A 22,364-nucleotide genomic window follows, 5' to 3' on the forward strand; every position below is an offset into this window, starting at 1 on the left:
TACTTACCGGAATGTACCACCGAGTCATTCATCAGTCCAAATTATAGAAAGATGTACCATAAATATTTCCTCCAGTTTTCAAAAAATAGTGTGATGCACTGCTTATATTTTACATTAAAAAAAACTGCAGCCAAAGAGCCTGTTAAAATGTTCAAGTCAATTGGATATGTGTGCGACTATGTCCGACTAGTGGATCCTGACAAAACAGAAAAACGAGGCCTGTTTATACCCTTTTAAATTAATAAAATCACATCACAACAATTTAAAGCAGGCGTACTGGTACTGCACTTGGACGACACCACTTTAAAAAATGAAGTGGATACAGTCCAATATGCAACCTATACTGTTCAATTCACAATTTAACACAGACACCTTATGCTTTGCCATGTCTCTCAACCCTGAGGTTTAGAACTTTCTTTCTCAGCCCCGCTGCTGTTTGAAAGTCATCCAGCCGGTGAACGAACACTAAAAGAATTCTCTGTACAGAAACATCTGAGTTGATGTTTGCGGTCACAAGTTCACAAGTGGAAAGTGAGGAGTACAGTTTTGGCTCCAGACGGTTCCAACGATGATGTCATGCCCCCATCGCTTTACAGTAAGCCCTCTGATTGACAATGGAGGCTGTGGTTATGAGATCCAGTTTAAAGATCCCCACAGTTCATTGCAACTTTACACAGTAACGCACCAAATGGGACCAAAATATAAAATCAGGAGTACCTCAATTTTAATTGAACTTTTGTTCATTTGTGTCTTGGACACCAAGTAGTAAAATTGTTCACCTAGGTTTTGACATTTTCCCTCCCATGTTTTGGATGCACACAATGCAACATAAGGTTAAATAAAAGTAGAAAAAAAAGTTGTGCCAACAGGTTATAGGAATGCACAAAAACAACAATTCAAGTAAATCATGAAATACTAGGGTGCCAATCCGCAGTTGTTATTACAGTAAGTCTACAATGGTTAGGCTTTAGTGGTTGAACCACCAGTTTATTGTAACGGGATAATGAGTTGTGGCATCCTGTCATGGGTTGAGGAGTTATGAATTTGCGAAAACATGACAACCGCAGAATGACTAGGTATTGAGGTAGTCAGCAGTCCAAATCATGCTTTTACATTTGTTCCAGGAAGGTTGTGCTTGGATTCATGAATCACATCTGAGAAAATGCACATGCCTGCAGATCTGATTTCCCAAAAAGGGCAACACATTTATTCTCAGATGCCAGCACGCACACACTTATTGGATGCCAGGCTTATAATTGTAACCAAATGCCCGATGTGTAACAAAACAGACTTGCAGGACCATTAGGCACAAAAAGAGTCACTTCCCAATCATGACACAAATGGCATACTAAAAGATATTTTCAAGTTACCGCTTTTTACAAGGGGAGGTTTTGTTGGAGGAAACGTGTGTGTGTGTAGACCAGTGCTGGGCAACAACAAGTAAAATACTGAAGAAAACAAGACTCAATATAAAAGTAATATTAAACATGAAGTTTGTAATAAAAACATGTAAAATCTCTGTCTAAGAATACCATATGTTACGCTTCAGTCTGCAAAGTCTGCAGCTCAGCCTCTCTCTCCTCCAGTCAAACAAGGCCTGGGGGTGCAATTGGGAAAGCAATTAGAAAGTTCAAAAGAGGCCAATCTGTCTTTTTTAGGTACAAGGCCTGCCATTCAAAATATTTAGATGTAAAAGTTACAGATGATTATTTGGTAAATCATAACATTACAAAAGTTCCTTGAAGCAGACAAACAATTAGGTACGAAGGAATACTTTAGAATATCTTCTCCACGTTTGAGTATCTTCAGATTACAAAGAACTTACAGATGTGATTTTACTTTGTTTTTGTTCACTCGTTTTAAACGCTGCAGCACAGAACTACATGTAAAAAAAAATAATAATTGAAGACACTGAAAAAGACTAACAGTTGAAACGTTTGTCTTGTAGTATTTCTTAATGTTAAAAAATAAATAAAAAATAAATGCCCAGTTGTTATTAGTAGTGTTTCTGAATTCCAGAGACAAATGTATTATCCTGTATAATACCTTACATTTCAGGAGGCCAGAGTCTGAATAGCTGGAACTCCTGTCTGTATTGCTGTACGTAGACACTGCATCTTATCACCTTGAGCTGCTTAATTAAGTCCTTTTTGTTTCCATGTACTCAAATTACAATTGATATTTACACAAAATGAGCTCTAAAGATCATTGATTTCTTTAAAGAGGTTTATGTTCAGTTTGCCATCAAAGCAATCTTATTGATTTGTTACATCCCTTTGTTACAGCATATACAGCAACTCTAATGTAACATTGTGCTCAAACCATTTCCTTTTCAAAGACACAGGTTCACAAGAACCCCTGATCCTGCCTGTTTTCATATTTTAGCAAGGCGGACAAATATTGTGTCAAATGCTGTGTTCATTTCAATTGCTCTCTTTGTGAGGACAGCCTGGTATGAGATCTTAATTCTTTGTATGCCACGCTCTTTAAAATGGTAACCAATAAGCAAACTTAAAGAGATCACAAAGAAAGGATTGCCATTTATCATGTGGCTGTGTGAGATACAATAGGCAGTGCTGTGTCTTGTAAACACACAGGAACAATGTGACCCAGGTGCGCCAATCTGAATACAGGTTAGGTATGAGTAAACAGACAGAAAGAAAAACAGGAGACAACACTGTGCTGCTTCCTTAAAACTACTGGCAGAATCCTTTTATTTTTATTAACAATAGATTACAGCAGTTAATATGTAGAATGTATATCAAAATGTATATCATTTTTTAGGCCAAAATTGTGCTCCGTTACGCTTTATACCCCATTTTAATTAGTGCTTGCAAAAATGTTCACCAAATTCGCCAAGCAAACAGTAGTGAATAAAAGGCACTTAAGATTTGCAATAGGAACAAAAATGAAGCACCTTTTATAACAAAACTCTGTAACCTCTAAAAACACTGGCGCCTAGCCAACATATTGCTATTTTCAACAAGCATTGCTGGAACAATTCAGGTATTTAAAACGCCACCTGTCAGCTCAGTCAGGCCCAGGGAGGATGTGCTTTAGTTTGGCAGTCACAGTACCTGCAGAAACAAGAGAGTGCACTGCCAATATAAAACCTCAGACTTTCAATTATTATTGCAAGCCTCGTGCATAGCTACCTACTGTAAAAACCCTCGGATGATTCACAAAAATGCACAAATCTAAGAAGCATTGTAATGTTTCACTGAGCTTGTGGCAGCCCTGCTGGTCTGATTGCTGCAGACATGGCTGAGACTGACTGCCTCTCACCGTTTCTATGTGCTATTGTGCCAAAACAATAAGAGCACAATATAAACCGCTCTTGCTCCCACATTCTCTCGTTATTTTCATATTTTTCTAGATATAGCCCGGCGATATGGAAAATAAGGCAGATAAGATTGTTCCATGTGCAAGGATAAGGTTACACTCAGTTGAAGGCCTGCTAAATGCTAATGTATCTTATTGCTTTTACATTGTAGTAAAGACAAATGTTCCTGCATATCCTTGAAGCCAGAGTGAATTATCAGTTTGTGAACTCAGAGTTAGTAACTTACAGGAAAGGAACTGCACAGATTATTATCCAATATTACCTCCCCTTTAATTTAGGTGGCCCACATACCATTATCAACCTTCAAATGGTTTTGTAGTATATTTGACTATGCAACACAGGTTTAAATACAGGGCATTACTTTTTTCTGTTTACCACGGCAATACAGTAGCCATCAAGGAACTCGCTGACACTCCATTTTTTATTTCTCCTCTGGCTATCTGAGATATTAAAAAGCTTGGATGAGAAGTGAAATAAATTTATAGTCTCGGGTAAGCTTTTTTGAAGACTTTATTTCGGGTGATGAGAAGGAAAATTTGGCAGCAGTCTCTTCTGAGAGGATTGTTTTGCTTAGTCAAATTGGACGCTTTTTAAGAAAGTTACAGTCTCCCACCAGATCAGGCTCCATCATTCCACTATGTCAGTTGCTATACAGACAATTTTACAATTCGCTAATTATACTTCATTCACAAAAAAATTACATAGCAGCAGACGAGTGTACCTGATGTTTTAATTAGAATTAACATTAGAAAGAAGGTTCACTGCTTTTTGCTACCGACTCCAGACGTATACAGGTTTGTACAGTAATTTGTAGTATTGTACTTACAGATAAAGAGAGACAATGTTCGATGAACTGGCTCCTATTGAAGGGATGGCTGTCAGCTCATTGTGACCAAGCCGTCTAAAAAAAAAACAAGAAAAAGAAAGAATATAGAATAAGGGAGGTTCAGCTTTCATGGTTATTAGTACAATTTGTTGGCACTCCAAAACTAGTAAAAGACAACTTAAGGGGTACTCACAAGACCCTAAAATGTTTGGTGGTTTATTTGTTCACTTTTTGTCTTTCTGAAAATGCTAATGGCAATTTTAAAGCTTTTTGACCCTGTATGTCTTTTAAAAGGTGGCTGTGTGAGCAAAATAGGCAGCAAAACTCTATTAAGAAGTCAACTGAGTTCTGGTGGTATTGCAGCTTAGTCCTGAGTGGATATTTGGCTCACATTACAAAACCACAAATCACAACTGGTGCTGGAATACAAATTATCACAAAAAGAAGTGTACAGAGCACAATGGAGCCTTACTGTAGTTACTATTCCTACTGTAATTACCTGGCCATGGTAGACCTTGTTCATGCCAATGCACTTACAAGTGCTTGAAAACAGCTAAGCCTTTTTTTTTTTTTAATTACAAAAACAAGCCAGAATTGACTACTTCAAGGGCTGAATGGTTTGTGTGTGAGAAACATTATTTCAGGGTAATCTTAAGGACTTGAATATTTCATTTCAAGGTAAAAATATTTTTGCAGAGCACAACCTGGTGTTTTCCCATATAATTTCACTCACAGTTCTAGTTTAGGATCGCCATGACCCCTAATCAAGCTTCTAGTTTTAATTCTAAAAGTGCACTAGGCAGAACAAGTGTTCAAATCACTCAGTTCAGTTTTACCAAGCTCACTTGCTTTGTAATTAAACAAAATTGCTTCTCTGGAATTGTAACAGACAGAGACTGGAGTATAAAATATTTAAGCCTTGGATTCAGCCTGGTGTCAAGTTTTAATGGAGATTGCCTAAAATAGCAGGACCCTTCCAATTAGACTCAACATCAGACAGGTATTATATTGTAAAGCATGTTTGACAGAATGGAATCTGAGACTGGAAAAAAATACAATATGCCATCATTTGTAATATAGTTGTCGGGTATGATCAAAAGCATATTACTCTGAAGTCTTAACATTAGGTGTGTTAAATGGTTGTCATACAGTAAGTGGTGTGGATTTAATTATTATTTATTTCTTAGCAGACTTACAATTGTTACAAGATATCACATTATTTTGACATACAATTACATTATTTTTTATACATTTACAATTACCCATGTATACAGTTGGGTTTTTACTGGAGCAATCTAGGTAAAGTACCTTGCTCAAGGGTACAGCAGCAGTGTCCCCCACATGGGATTGAACCCACAACCCTCCGGTCAACTCTCCCCGTAAAAAATGCTTTCCACTTCGAATGTGCGGAAGGTGATTAGTAGGGATACTTACAACTCCCGCAGGTTCGGCAGCTCAGAGAGGGCAGCCTGATCGATCGCTGTCAGCTTGTTGAAGCTCAGGTTTCTGTTAAAATAAAGACAGTGGAATCAGCACGCTGCAGGGCACACTGCTCACACGCGCTGGTAATTATTCTCAATTGTGCCTTCGAAACTTCGCTTTACCAGCACGTGCACAAATGTCTAAAGATTTAGGATGCGAAGCTAGAGCCTCACAATCCTATTTTAGGTACTACATTAATTCAATTTAGAATATATACAGACGTGCTCAAATTTGTTGGTACCCTTACAGCTCATTGAAATAATGCTTCATTCCTCCTGAAAAGTGATGAAATTAAAAGCTATTTTATCATGTATACCTGCATGCCTTTGGTATGTCATAGAACAAAGCAAAGAAGCTGTGAAAAGAGATGAATTATTGCTTATTCTACAAAGATATTCTAAAATGGCCTGGACACATTTGTTGGTACCCCTTAGAAAAGATAATAAATAATTGGATTATAGTGATATTTCAAACTAATTAGTTTCTTTAATTAGTATCACACATGTCTCCAATCTTGTAATCAGTCATTCAGCCTATTTAAATGGAGAAAAGTAGTCACTGTGCTGTTTGGTATCATTGTGTGCACCACACTGAACATGGACCAGAGAAAGCAAAGGAGAGAGTTGTCTGAGGAGATCAGAAAGAAAATAATAGACAAGCATGGTAAAGGTAAAGGCTACAAGACCATCTCCAAGCAGCTTGATGTTCCTGTGACAACAGTTGCAAATATTATTACGAAGTTTAAGGTCCATGGAACTGTAGCCAACCTCCCTGGGCGTGGCCGCAAGAGGAAAATCGACCCCAGAGTGAACAGAAGGATAGTGCGAATGGTAGAAAAAGAACCAAGGATAACTGCCAAAGAGATACAAGCTGAACTCCAAGGTGAAGGTACGTCAGTTTCTGATCGCACCATCCGTCGCTTTTTGAGCGAAAGTGGGCTCCATGGAAGAAGACCCAGGAGGACTCCACTTTTGAAAGAAAAACATAAAAAAGCCAGACTGGAATTTGCTAAAATGCATATTGACAAGCCACAATCCTTCTGGGAGAATGTCCTTTGGAGAGATGAGTCAAAATTGGAGCTTTTTGGCAAGTCACATCAGCTGTATGTTCACAGATGAAAAAATGAAGCTTTCAAAGAAAAGAACACCATACCTACAGTGAAACATGGAGGAGGCTCGGTTATGTTTTGGGGCTGCTTTGCTGCGCCTGGCACAGGGTGCCTTGAATCTGTGCAGGGCACAATGAAATCTCAAGACTATCAAGGCATTCTGGAGCCTTGATAATGTCGCATTCCTTGCCGCGCTATTAAAACAGCAGTTTTCTTGCTAGTAGTACTGTCTCAAGAGATGACATGCAAGTGTGTGTACGTGTCCCATGTGGGGTTCCTTGAACCCAGGAGTCCACTTTGAAAATATATAATAACAGAAGTGTGGTGATGTTCATGGCATGGCATGTCATTTTGCCTGTAATGATGAACAGTACCTTACAGTAGGTTGGATCTTATTAATGAAAATGGACACACAGCCCTGTATTTAAAGAAAAACAATGCAAGTGTACTATACCTGGCTTACATTGGTTGGTACACAAATGTGCGTGCATGTGTTCAGTTAGGATTTCAAAACTGGTTTGCACTGTGATGTGCTGTGGTATTTAATTGCATCACAGGTGTCATTCTAGGGTGAGTTTTTTTTTCCCGATCCTTATAAATGAAACTTGTAACTTGTTTTTAGCCATGGTCTTGAGGCCCCTGAAAGTCTGTCAGCATACCGTAATTTTACACTCCTCCTCCACTTTTCTCTCACTGGACAAGTTTAAACATTTTAATCTCCTGATTTGAGCTGTAAAAAACATGCAGAGGCAGCTATAGCACTGCATCTTTCAGTTACAGCAAACAGAGGAAGACCAGACATAGGAATTCATTTCTCGCCAACCCCTAGCTTTCATTAAACACTTTGTCAACCGTTGTCATAACACCATTTTTTACTGTTCACAAACAAAAGCAGCCCAGAACCCATGAACAATCGGGAACAGCTACAGAAATTCTTCCAGCTAATCTGTCGAAAGATGGCTGGGTGTTCCCAGGCCTAGTCAGCATGCACTACCTGATGTACTACATTCCTCTGACAGACCCCTGGGAATGGGAGCACTCGGGCCTGCAGGCCTGTGAGAGAAAACAAAGCCTGCCCTCAAGAAGAACTGGCTAAACAGCACAATTACTGCACAAAGTTTCTATAAATTGATTCATATTTCAACTCTTTTGATCACCCTTTCTCTTTTCCTGAGTGGTAAGAAAAAAATGTCTGAAAGCATTTTATCTAATTATAAAGTGACATAATATCTCGATAGCTGCAGTTCCAATTACAAAATACTGCCAAGTGGACTTTAAAAATGAGTGTAATGCTGTGACTAATGGTTTAACACAGTACTTAAAACAGCTTTTCCAAAATACAAACACACACAAATAAAATACAAATGTTTACTGCTAAAATTGATGCGGACACACACAATGTCAAATTGTACTGTAGCATTATTACTACACAAGAAAGAGGAATTCCTTTTTTGTTATTGTAAAGAACTGCATGTGTGTCATTTTTAATCTGTGTATTATGCTACCACTTAATCAAAAAAAGTGAGTTAGAAAAATGATACTGCTGTCTTACTAAAGCGAGAATTTTATACTTAATAAAAGGACTGTGCATTTGCGAATCCCACTGGACATTCAGGTGTTCCAAAAGCATAGCTGAAAGATAAAAATAGACTAGGAATATACTGCTAGGTACAGTAGGCCCCTTCTCATAGCAAAAAACAGAAGCTGGCAAAAACAGGCATGCCCGTGAGCATTGAGAAAAGCAACAATAATTACAGGCACAGGAAGGCCAACGTCAAGTAACTCCCCTGCAGGGAACCCATCATCACACTTTCAAGATCCAACAGTACAGCTTCACCAACTGATCTACAATTGCATCTGTTAAATAAACAGAATTCTGAGGAGTTACTGTAGCAGTAGAAGCCCAAAAGAAGTGCTTCCACACATATAAAGCATCATCTGATCCCAAGCGCAAACTCTTCAGGGAGCCCAACGACTGTAACTTAAGTATTTCATAAGCTCTACAAACCCCTCCTCTAAAATACATCATGTGACTGTCAAGCTCTGTTCCAGGTGACAGAACAGCTCTCTCAGTTTGTTCCAAACCATCTTCCAGCTCTAGAGAACTCCATGCCCATCTTTGGTCTTGCAAGTACCAAGGCTGATGTGAAGAAAAAATGAATGTAATTGGAACGAATTATAAAGAAGATGTAATGCTTTAACACAGGAAGAATAGAAGAAGCAGAATTTATTTAACGATGATAAACACTAAAACGGTTAACATTGCACGTCTATATAGTTTGGCTGGAGTGGTAAGAAAGAAGATTGGCTGTCGGAGGTTTTACAGTACCAGCAGTTACAGCAGGAAAAAAAAAAACATAACACTGCATGCTATTCCCAGTATACTATATCAAATGCCCAGGTACTGTAAGCCCTAGCAGCAAAGTTTTAACCCTGTGCTAATGTATTATCCTATAGAATCAGCTCATTCTGCTCAATCAGCCACAACCCCTTTGGAGACTGAAAAGAATCTCACTTCACACTTTCCTTGACACCAAGTTTCACAGGAACAAAACGGACACCTTGAAAAGTGTACTTATTTATTTTAGAAATTTACAAATCAATTTAAACTAAAACTAAAATCTATTTAAAAAAGAAATTCTATCATAAACAACAAATACCTGCTGTACCCAGTATTCCCCATAGCTGGAGACCCCCAGCAGAAGTCCAACACTATCAGGCAAATGCCCCGGCTGTTACAGGAGCACAGCGGAGAGGCTGGGAGGGAGGAGGAGGAGGAGGAGGGCAGTGCTAGCCACCAATTTCAAATTTCTCCACACGGAGACAAGATAATAGCACTCTTGAAGATCCCCTGCAGCTACAGCTCTGACAAAACGCTTCATTATAAAATCACACGCTCCTCAGCCTTTGAAATGACACAAAGCATTGTACAGCAGATAGAAAAATTGCTCCCCACCTTATAAACTGACAATTACTAAATTAAACTAAATACAGTAAAGTGGCTGGCTTGACAAATGTGAAGTGCTGCAAGGCAAAATACTGTTGAGCTTTAGTTTCCTTCAAGAGAAAAATGAGAGGCTGCTTTAGCATAACTCTTTATAATATAGTATTGCTACAGTACAGTATTGCCTTGTCCTCTACCTGCTGCATTAAAAGTGTGTTAAAATAGAATGTTACTATTTTAAACACACACACACTGAAAAGTTATTGTTTTATTTAAAATATATATTTTTTAAAAATCCAATAAAATGTAATTAAAAAAAGAAAATGTCTATTGATTAGCAGTTTTAACAAAAAACAATGTCTCCTTTAGGTTCGTCTGCATGAATCTCAAATCTCTGCAGTTCCATTTTCTACAACTATACATACAGTAAGTGATTTACGTACACTTCTACGTGCTGTGAGTGGGTAATTAATGCACTGTGAAGAAAACATTCTACCCTTCATAAAACGTATCTCCGTCAACTCTGACTGCAGTTCAATTTAGAAGTGAGTCGCACTTTCTTTTTCTCCACTTAAAACCAACAGAACAGGACCCCGACAAGCAGAGAAGGATGCTGCTGTAGTCACATGGGAATCGACTTTAAGCAGTCAACAAAAGATGGTAAACATAGCAGGGAACTGAGTGCTCAGCATTCACTCTAATCTAGAGCTGGGATAATTAATCGAGTTAGTATTGTTTTAATAATCTTTTTAGTACTCGAGTAGTCGCCTTAATATATGCATGCATATATTAGCTACATTCACGGCAGGTGCGTTCTCAAATAATAATTAATTACAATCAGCTGTTCACTCTGTCTGAACAGCAGATCGGTATTACTGATTTGGTTGACAGAGTGAAGGCGATATATTAATAAAATATTTTTTAAAAAATAAACTTATATAGAAAAAAAATGAAGATGGCAGTTGTTTTTGTTTTGTGTTTAAAAAACACACACACACATCTTCTGCTATCCTGTTACTATCCCTGTTCTCTCTTTTAGATAAAACCCGTTTTCATCAAATTGCAAGTCAGACGTATTTCTTCAATAATATACCCACGCAACCCTATTCGAAGCATGGCTGTAACAAATAAAAAAGAGGCACCCAACCGCCTTCCTCACTTGGTAAGTAATATTATTCATGTAACAAGTGCTTCGATATATTACGATGCTGTTTTTGACAAATAGTTGTGTGTGTGTTTTTTATGGCAACAGGAATTACGTGTTTATTTAGCACATGAAAATAAACTATACTTTTCGCTCGTTGAATAAAGCAGTCGGCTAGTATACACTCCTGTCATTTTACTACTGAATAGAAAAACAAATTATAACTATTGTGTAAATGTTTTAATCTAACCTTAGACTTTTACTAGCACTATTATCAAACTCATTTTCATTGCTTTGAGCGTCTATGACTGCAATCAGTCATAGAATTGCTGAATTTTTTATTACTCTGCTAGCACTATTAGTTTCGTGACAAATACAATATATTTTCAAAACAAATTATAAAATCACCTGTTCAACCGACAAACTTATGCCAAAGAATAATTTAAAGACATTAAAAAGTAAAAACGTAAAGTAGGGCCTATCAATCCAAAACCACACGGTGCAGTGTTGTTGCCTTCAGTGTGGCATTGGCAAGCTTGACCTGCACATGAGTTTATCCGTTAATAAACAGCGTTAGCCTTTATGAATACTGGAACAAATAATAATGCAGCACTATTCCTTCAAAGTGCCTGGAGCCAGGAAAGGCGAGTACATTTATATTCAACACATTAACCTTATCTTTCAAAGCGGATTCTTTGAACAATATAAAACACACACATCAAAGTTCTTCCCAGTTTAAAACAAGCTATGCAGGCTCATTAAATTTATCTGGTAGTGACAAGGAAATTAGTTGGATTGTTTACTTGACTTTGATTTCTTTTATTGAGCTTCGTTTTCACAGTTAATCAGATTATGCCACACCTATTTAACTATACAATCTTGAAGCCATTACAAAGACATAGCTGAGCTCTGGTTAGTTTATAACTTAAATATATACCGTATTCCTTTGAATTTAAGACGCACCCTCACATTTGAGGAAAAATAAATCAAATAAATATGCATTTACAAAGATACAACCTCAGTTACGCTGTTGTATCATACAAAATTGACACGAAACAGTGTTGTAGATTAACCACTGAGCTTGTTTTATTGTGCTGTGCACTGTCAGGAAAAATCGCCAGGTGCCTGCTTTACCCACCCTAACTGTATACCTAATACTTAAGATGGCGTCTCTGTTGTACACTTACTACCACTCACTTACGGCATCACACATCCTAACAACAGCAAGCATGACACAACACTCCACGGCATCAGGCAACACGTAACAGCATTGAACATTGCTTGGCATGTCAAAACATACGGGGGTCTGATTAGCATTTCCGATCTGTCCAAGCTGGTGCGGTTTGTTAGAAATGCTGAAATTGCTTGGAATGCCACATGAAGCTTGGTTTGCCTTTTCTCAGCAGTAAGTCACGTTGCTGCTTGTGTACTCGGATAGTCACGTCTTTTATTGGCAATTTTATTACATGCATCACTATACTGTACTTGAATTTAAGACGCAGGCTATCTTTGAGAAGCAAGAAATGGTTAAAAAAAGCAAGTCTTAAATTCGAAGGAATGCGGGATTTGAATGTTGCCGATAGTAAAAAGAAATTGTAAGAATAGTGTTTGTTTGTTCATATAGATAACTTTTGCAGTCTGTAAATGATGGGATTACTGTGCAATAAAATCTGACTGATTTATTGTGCCTTGCCAGTAAAGTAAAGGAGTCTACAAAGACAACTTTTGACACATGTTATCCACTTCGTCTCTTTTAGGTTTATCTTTATTGTAAATTTGAATAATTATTACACACAAAGCAGAGATTGCTTGGGCAAAATCAATAGGGGTGTACAAATGAGGAGGGGGGGGGGTCTAACAGCATAACTAGGAGCATGGCATTTCAATGCAAAGGGTTTAAATTAAACCAAGTTACCACCCCCTGGCTAAACAAGATTAGAATGAGTTTTTTTTTTTTTTTTAACACTGATGAGCAGATTATCCAATTATAGTCCCTCAATACCTACAATTAGCAGTTCACTTGATACTGAAAAGAAAGGGTCTGTATTTGTGTAGCAAGCTGTTGTGCTAATCCTAAAGAAGGAAACCCGTTTTATACTGTACTCGGGAGAAAATAAGTTAAAAAAATAAAACTACAGTACAGTGAAAGATCTGGTAACGTCTAGTTTTGTTAACTGTAAACATTAAAATGCAACGTATCCTCTGACTCAAGACAAAGATAAAGCAACCTGTAAATGTAGCGCTTAAAATGTGAGCGATTGCCTGGCACATACTGTAAACTTTTTGCCATTTCTCTCATCAGCTCTGCATTGAGGCCTAGCAGGCTACTGTAGGCCCTCCTATGACAGCAACAGTTGTAACCAAGCACCTTTGCATACTCTCAGCAACAAAGATAAATGGAATTTGGCTTTCAGCTACTTCTCTTGAAAAAGCAAAAGCAAGCTTCACAGCAAAACAAACACATCAGGATTGCCTCTAAGGCTTGACATGGCATGTATGCATAAAGTACATATTTCCCAAGAAAAACATCATCCTATTGACAATCTCTAAGGAAATCTGTGGTTCTCGCACTGTTGACTTTCAATACCCAAATAAGATAGATATCACAGTAATAAAAATCACAAAATATATACTGACAGTATAATTTCAATCTTGGCTCAAACAAAAGATAAAAATGCACCTCGGAAAGCAAAAAATTATTGACCTGCTTTACTTTCTTGGGTTCAGTCAAAGCTTCTTTTTTTGCCCCCAGAACAAAAATAAATAAATAAAAAAACCAGCTTCTGAATACTCTGGAATCCTGTTAGTCTGTTTCCGACTTGAAAGACAGACCCCCAGTTCTGACATAACCCAGTTGTGTCTGAACAATCAAGGAACAGAATGCAACACACCAGTAACGGAGCCAGTGGGAGGGCAGGGTGTGCGGCTGCACCCCCTGGCCCTGAAAATGAAGGTTGGTGGGCCCCTTTCAACTGCCCAGGCACACACTTAGAAAAATACACCTCCACACGCACGCTTGACTACTGTAGCTGTCATATGCTTAACTCTGTAAATGGCACGGGACGATCTAATCGGCCCAAGTTTTGCTTTTAGAATGCACAGTCTGATCGAATCGGCCAAAGTGCGCACACACTGTCTTTACCGCTGTGATTCTCCTATTAAAAATAATGGATTGCTTTCAAAACTACACTAGAAGCCCAGCTATAACACTTGTATGATACATTTTTGTATCTTTTATTTGGCCATTGAATAACGAGAAATCAGGTGGTTTTCTGGGACTTTCAGTTGGCGTTGTGCTGTTGGTCTGTCTTCTGCGGCGCTGTGTGAGGAGTGATTTGAAAAAGCAACTAGCTGTTTTGTGAGAGTTCTATTGTGTATATTGAATACATTTGGAGTTGTATATACAGAAAAGTCAAAACATACCTGGAAAACTTGGTCAACTTCGTGATTAAAAAAAAAACTTTAATGTATGTATTAAATTTATTTAGTTATCTCAAACCCATTACCTCTTCACCCCCTCACACAAGGAAACGACTTGGTGGTTGACGTGAAACCTTACTTTAGTTTTGTCATTTATTACTTCTAATTCATCATTAACTCCTTAATACTATTAGCCCCTTAAACACTTTTTTTTTCTTTTTTAATTTGTCCAAAATAAAAAAAAAAAAAAAAGTCAAGTTCTGAGGACTTTTTGCGGGCTGCTTATTTTATTTTTCAAAAGCAGTTATCTAGCCAGAAGAATATTATTATTTTTATTATTTCATAATAGTATTTTGATTTTTTTATTATTATTTTGTTCTATTTTTTTATTTTACTAAAATTAAAAATATGTTAACATCTCACATTTTATTTTTTGCTTGCCAAACATATTTAATATCAAATCTTATTTTTAATTAAACAGAGCCTTCTGATATAATACTGCCATAAATGTGTTCCTCCTCTTCTCATGTTCATGAAAACGTGTGCATTGCAGGGTGTCTGACATAAAGTCAAAGAAAGTTTGAATATCGTAGCCCCCCCCCCCCCCCCCCCCCCCCCAGCCCCCTGCCGTAACTATTTTTTAACTTGCCGCGGCAGGAGTGTAGGTAGGAGTCTAAAGTCTATCTGAAATGTGAGGAAACCCCATTAATTTTCACTGTCCTTGTATGTTTTTCATCAATAAACCCTTCACTGTTTACATTAATGGTATTCCAAGTAATCGGCTGGATTCTTAGTACCTCAATAGTGGGCATTTGTTACATTATTCCTGTTATGTTTTCAACTATTTTATGTACCGAGTCTCTACAGTTTTTGATAGTTTATGGACATTTATTTTAGCGTTATTATGGCCTTAAAAGTCTACGTTATGCACATCAGCACTCCACTATACAGTAATTCAGCACTTTTGCTTCAATGTAAAATCACGACACCAGTAAATTATAAAACACACTAATAATTATTATTTTCTATATAGTATTTGATGCACATTCCTGACTACTACATTGTCTAGCATAGAGACTCAATAAACCTCATTGCTAATAGCTCAAAACTGCTGTTTGACATTGGTCAGTTTGTTAGAATTTCATGAAATGTCACAGTAGCTTGAATTTACATGTTAGGGTGTGTACGTTATTCAGCACCTGTACTAACCATTTGGCCCAGTTAACACCGCAGACTTTTGCAAGTGAACAGTTCCTTTATTGTACAATGACTGGCACACTGTGGAACATACACGGTGCTCTGGTGTCAATATTTATCTAGAGCTGCCCTGCCTTTATAAGGCAGGCGGTCCGCAAACTTGTTTTTAGAATTGTTCATGCGGCCCACAGTGTTAAATATCGCTTGTGACCAATTAGTAGGGGCACACAAAACAGTTTATACATATATATATAAAAAAATCATTATTTTAGGTAATTTCTTTATCATACTATAAGTAACTTTCAGAATCTTTTTTTTTTTTTTAGGTGCCCATGTCTACAGAAGCCCAAGTGATTCATGGCATTTATTTAAGCAAACCCTTACTCCAAGCTCAGTTGTTTTGTATTTTCTCTCAATCCCCCATAAAGTTAGTGACCCACAAAACTCACTCTCCCACAGAGTCGCACATGCTGCTGTATTTCAGTGGTGACATGGCGTGTTCGTCTGTCGAGAGGCCTAGCTACACTACAGTGCCTCTCTCTACACACTCCACTCCGTCCCCCCCCCCACCCTTCGCTGGTAACACAGGCACACAGCAAACACTTCACACCTCCCTACTGTAAGCCTGTCCAGAGCAATTGTTCTGCCTCGGTATGAGCAGCAGTATTCTCCTGCTGGTACAGCAACTGAAATGCTAAAATCTAACTCCAGTAATATTTGATCACATTGCTGGTTGTTAATTTATTCTGACTTTGACTTTTTAAGAGAAAGGCTATACAGACAAAGCATTCTCAACTAACTGATTTTATGATTTTCAAAAGTACAATAAAAAGCTAACCTTGTTCATTCCACTCATATAGCTTTTACAAAAATATTTCATAGTTTTATGAAGCAAGTCATTTAAAAACAGTGTGTGCATTTGTGTCAGAAGCCTGCAAGGGATACAAACAGTCCATGAAAAACAAAGTGTGATAAAGCTGCAAACTAGGCCTCAAGGAAATTGGATTATGAAAGTTATGAGTCTACCAAGTATATGGTTAAGATACTGTATTGAAAAGTGAGCAGTCTGGAGGATTCCTGATAACCTCAGTAATTTAGGTTTACCACAAGGACAGTTATGCAAGATGCATAACTGTTGAGTTCAGAGGTCCTATACTACGCTACAGAATCAATGTCAATCAAATCTGGTTGGAGATTACCAGGTTAAAACATATTCACTGACAACAATAGAGAGAGAGAGAGAATGAAAGACAACGGGGTGAGAACTTTGCACTTTGAAAGTGTGAAGTGATTTCAGCAATAGGGTTTTATTGCACAGGTTGACGACCACAGTGGCCGTTATTACCCCTCATTTGAAACTGTAAAAAACTGGTCAAAGAACAACCTGCATTTATATAACCATCCTGCTAAGATAACCTGCCTGTCAGGGAGAACACTGCACAAACCTGTTTTCTCTTTCTGTCATAAAGGCACATTTATAGCTCAGTAGTCAGTCTGGCAGAGCCTCGTGACTGCAGACACACACACACACATATATATATATATATAAATAAAATTAGGGATGTTCCGAATAACAGACTAAATCAGACCGATTAATCAACTAAAGTTGATCGCATATTATTTTTATTTTTTTTACAATTTAATCATGCTGAAATTTATTTATTTAATTTATTCTGTCTGGGCATTATATAGTCAAAATCCAAAGTAACTAGCACGTGGAAAATTATGCAGCGGTATCGCGTAGAGAGAGAACAGAAAATGGAGGTCTACAAAGTTTTGAGTATAAATTAAACTCGGTAGGAAACATACTTTATTTTCCAATGGTGTTCATACAAGGAGAGTGTGAATAGTTTGCAGTCATCCCACGTTACTTCAGCCATATTAATTGGTCATCCTATTACTACCAAGTATGTATTAGCAGATAATTAAATGGAACGCTCAGGATGGCTACTGACATTTAGCCCTTACGCCCCTGTGAATACATATAACAGGATTTTAAAAAGGAAGGTTTCCCATTAGTTCAGAGAACAAGAAGTGTAAATAAATTATGTATAGGCTTTAATTTACCAGTACACTTTTACACAAATCATTTTTGAACAAATAAATATGTCCTTGATATCTATGTAATTTGTCAACAGAAGAGGTGGATTTTTTCCCCTCCCTGTTTGCGGCATCAATCCCTGAACAGTAATTAATATAACAATGTATTGGAATCTGTGATAGATTCTGAAACGTATGTAAGCTGTGTTGTTTTTTTTTTTATTATGGGTTTTGTGCGGTTCTTTGTATATAATGTAAAAAAGGGTTGTTCATAAGGAGCGCTATGGTTGCATGAAAGACAAAAGAAAATCCATTCTAAGTTCTTGTGCATTATATTTTGCTGTAATTTTTCATGGATTGACGTTGTTCAGTTACATTTACTAAAATAAAAAAATGCTTTTTAAAAATAGCTTATTTTTTTCAGATTCTATTGATTTTTTTTTTTTAAGGATTACTAGGCAGGACAGCGCTACAAGATCATTACCTAATGAGTAATTGAGTGACAGCCCAATATTTATATATATATATATATATATATATATATATATATATATATATATATATAAAGAAACCTCAAATCTACAAACCATACTTCTGACACTACACAAATAAAATAAAAATAAAACTAACTACAGTATAAAGCAGAGTCATTTCCGTTAAGCAATCGGGGAAGCCTTTAAGTTGAAGTTTAATTGTTAGTCAACGTACCCTCAACTACGCTTAAAAGCACGCTTTAACTATTTTGCCCAAACTTTCAACTAAATGATTTGTAGGAATAAATGTATGTATGTATGTATGTATGTATGTATGTATGTATGTATGTATGTTCGGGGGCAGTTTTGCTATTCACATCAAGGCAGGCAGAGACCCCACAGCAGTTATTGTGGCTGTTTAGCTGTTCCAGGCACCCTGCCACAGTTAAAACATACACTGTAATTCTGTACAGCTCAGCTTGTGCACGCCAGCTCAGACTAGTACAGCTGAACCAAAGCCCTGGGCCTGGCACAGTGACAGCTTGGCGTTTATTTTCACTCTATCAGGTTAAACACACTGGATTTTCGGAAAATTATTGCTGCACTACCTTGACATACACCATAAAAGGACAGAGAACTGAGGGATTTGGGATTAAAATTGATATAGTGCCACATTCCTTAACATTAAAAGGGTAAGTATCTGAAAAATATAGCATTACACGTCCCCAACTGTTTAAATAATGTACCTGTAATTTTTATTTTCATTATTCACATCCGGACAACTTTCTACACTTAGAATTTTAAAGTCTGTTTCAAAGCTCTTTTCAAAATGGCCGCTGTAGTGCACGGATAGTGTAAGGATTATTGCCCATTGTCAAACAGGTAACACAGCAATAACTATACATGGTATTAAATTGCTGTTCCTGCAGTGGCCATTTTGAAAAGAGCTTTGAAACAGAATTTAAAGTTATAAGTGTAAAAAGTTGTCCGGATGTTAACAATGAAAATAAAAATTGTAGGTACATTATTTAAACAGTTGTAGCAACACGTGGGGACGTGTAACGCTATATATATTTTTTCGGAGTCCTACTACTTACTCTTTAAAGCCAGTTCACTGCTCTATGCAAAAACAAACCAATAGCTTGTGTGGTTATTGCACTAGTAGACCACAAGGCTAAAAAAATATGCTCAGTGATATTCAGTAATGTGTGTTTTTTTTTTTCTTGTTTTATTTTCTTTAAATAGTTCCAAGTTCTGATGTCATGTTAATATTTATTTATGTATTTTTGTTATTAGAAAGGGACAGGAAGGCAATCCATTTTTACAACATAGCTTTAATAACATTATGATTAGCAATATTAAACAGCCTGAGGCAAGAATATAAACATGTACATATTAAAACACAAACATTGATTTCAAAACAGATTATGGGAAATCATCTATGTCTGTGTGAGACTCGCAGTATCACATTTTGGTAGCATGTAGTTGGCTGACCTTTCAAAACTTTTTGTAGTTTTCTGTTCGTTTTTTCCACTAAATGAACAGTCCAAATAAAGGCTAAAAGGGTCTGCATAGGCCTGAGGCAACAAAGTGGAGACAATGCCGAAACCAGGCCAAAAACCCAGAGACACAGGGAAGAGGCTTGTGTGCAGCAATTTCTATATCCAGAAGTAAATGTCAACTTCCTCACAAGTCAGAAAACATGAAGAGAAAAAAGTTCTTCTGCAGACACGGAAAAAAATAAATAAATAATGGTTTAATTTTTAAAACCAACACAGGTCAACAAACAAATTAATTGTAGCACAACACAAAGCGCAATGAAGGCAAAATACCCTAAAGCTTTAAGTACAGTATCCATCTGGCTCTTGCAGTCAGTACCCATGCCTTGCTTGGTGACAACTTCCTTGAACATTTCTAGCACTCTGCCCTCTTGTCAGCAAAATCCAAGCCTGTTCAATCCAGTACCACATTGGAATAGCTGCAGTCACGGAACTGCTAATAGGCAAGAGACAATCTGAAAGAACATGGTTTAAGTATTTCTTAAAGTATAGAACTCCGTCTGCATTTGCTGGAGTGCTTGAAAAAAAATTAGTGATAAATTTAGCTTATGATAAAAGCACAGAAAGGTCTGAATGTTTAATACAAATTAAATTATACAGTATGTTACATTATTGTGAAAAAACATAACTTCACATACAAACAAACAGGGGCCGTTAATAGTGAATCACCTATTAATTAATTAATAAGCAAAATGAAATAGGCCATTTAAAATACTGTACGTGTTTTTAAAGTTATAAGCAAAACAAGTGGTGTGGCCTATCAATAATAAGAGAGGTAATCTTTGACCAATACATTAATAATAACAACAACAATAATAATAAAGACAGGAGCGACTATGAAGAGATCACATGCAATAAAAAGTCTATGTATGAATAATAAGAAAGGGGAAAAGGGTGTGCAAGTGTCAATTTTGTCCACTCCATCTTAAATTCCAGCACTCTCTGCCAGTTGCTTCACTGTACTGTACCTCTCTGAACCTTTTTTGATGTTTTTCTAATGTCTTTTCCAGATTTCCAAACTGTTTCCAGATGTAGAGAATTCATAGATGATTCATCTATCATGACCACTTTGTAGACACCCGCTTAAAAGTACTTGGATCATGTCTCCCCCCTCTGCTCCACTAGCTCTGTTCCGGCTATTTTTTTTGTTTTTGTTTTTGTGAAATTCAGGTTTGTTTTCAATTATGTTCTAAATTCCTCTAACAATAACACTCTGGCGTCTGGCTCCAGCACGTTAGGTTATTGTTTCTGCAATATTTAGCCCAAAGAGAAAGAGAGTCACACACATAGAAGTTCCATGCAGAAGATATGACCAGCCACAAGAAAGGAGTAATAAAAAAACCCCACAAGATTTAAACGGCTTTCCCCAGCCACCGTCTCAAAACATGGTCTTGTAAAAGTGCAGGGAGTTACAAAAAAGCCACGCATAGTTAGCATAAAAGACCTCGGGCGCAGCACACCATAACATTTACAAAACATTTCCACTGTACAGTTTGAAATGGTTCCCAAGTGAAAGAAAACCCAATCCCACAGGAGCTGCCACTATTGCTTCCTATCACACCACACCATCAACAAACCAATTTCCTGAAGGGGAAGCCCTCATCCCCCCCGCCCCCCATTTATAAACACTCCAAGCCGAGGACAAATTGCTGACAGAAGTAAGATACTGGGAGATCTAAAATTCAGTACAATTGGGTGTCATAATGTTGACGGCAAGCGCACACTTAATAATCACTGGTCAGGCCAAACAGGAAATCACTAGAAGTACTTGGGACTCAGGTCACTATGGGCCCACAATCAATGTGGCAGTTCAAGGTTTGCAAATACCCCATTCATACAGTACATAAAACAGTTATGGCCACAAAAATTGCCTTCACGCAAACTTGACATTATGGCTAAAGCCATAGTGTACAGAACACCTTTAAGAGAGCCGAAGTACAGGTATTACCTATTAGCACAGCAGTAGTTTACAAGTAAACTTATTTTCAGATTCAACTGCCAAGTCTACTCTATAGGTCAGACATGGGCACAATACAAAACACTTGAAAAAACAAGTGCTCTCCAACAGGTGATAAATCTTCTCTCACTATAGTGTGCATCAGGACTCATGTTGTCAAGCGCAGATGACATTTTCACAATGTATGCTGTACAAATGAATATACATTTAGGCCCCTGTAATACAGTCATTAAAGAAAGTGAACAGAGAGGCATTTCAACGTGATATTGTAATTTGTAGGATGTTTTTCTTCATAAATGTAACGCTCGGCTCTACTGCCTTCCAATCACAGATTACCACAAGAGCTTCTGTGAAAACAAGGAAGAGCGTGATGTTTAGACAACTGGAAGACATTAAGAAGAGATTTTTCACACAGGCCTCTGTCCTTTTTTCTTCAGGTGATACAACACTGATGAGCATCCTAAGGACTTCTCACCTCTCTCTGTTGCTGGCAAGGAACCTGGAGCAAACTTAAGGTACCACTCACTTCACCAGCGCAACACACCAAATACGCAGTACCACTCAAAAGCTTTTAGTGCCAGCTAATGTCATGTGTCCTGAGATACATTATAGCAATAGAACGATCAAAGTTAACATTAATAACCTGTTTCTGATAGAACACTGCAGACTGTAGGTGGTCAAAACTTTATAAACTCTGTCAGTGCATACAGTACAAACAGAGGGGGCTGTGAAGAGCAGCTATCTGTAAAAGAGACATTTGTTTTCATTGACACCAACTCTAAATGAGACAGCAGCACCACCATTACAGGAAGGCTGCTAAACATAAGAGACAGTTTATTCACCTAATAAAGCACTCAACAACAGCCCTGTA

At 37.5% G+C, this 22,364-nt stretch overlaps 1 protein-coding gene and 1 long non-coding RNA gene across 2 annotated transcripts in view; one reads left to right on the forward strand and one right to left on the reverse strand.

The window, feature by feature from the left end:
* LOC117411793 (leucine-rich repeats and immunoglobulin-like domains protein 1) overlaps nt 1-22,364 on the reverse strand; it is a 48,886-nt gene that overhangs the window by 21,794 nt on the left and 4,728 nt on the right. Inside the window, exons 2-3 of the mRNA XM_058988613.1 lie at nt 5,604-5,675; nt 4,170-4,244 (exon numbers count right to left, since the gene is read on the reverse strand). Coding sequence (XP_058844596.1) covers nt 4,170-4,244; nt 5,604-5,675 — 147 coding nt within the window. The remainder of the gene's footprint in view (nt 1-4,169; nt 4,245-5,603; nt 5,676-22,364) is intronic.
* LOC131697709 (uncharacterized) lies at nt 10,800-22,185 on the forward strand. Its single transcript, XR_009307455.1, has 3 exons — nt 10,800-10,865; nt 20,547-20,706; nt 21,931-22,185. It is a non-coding gene; the product is annotated as an uncharacterized LOC131697709 (long non-coding RNA).

This window comes from Acipenser ruthenus, chromosome 16 (genome assembly GCF_902713425.1).
Source record: "Acipenser ruthenus chromosome 16, fAciRut3.2 maternal haplotype, whole genome shotgun sequence".
In the NCBI taxonomy this organism is placed as follows: Eukaryota; Metazoa; Chordata; class Actinopteri; order Acipenseriformes; family Acipenseridae; genus Acipenser; species Acipenser ruthenus.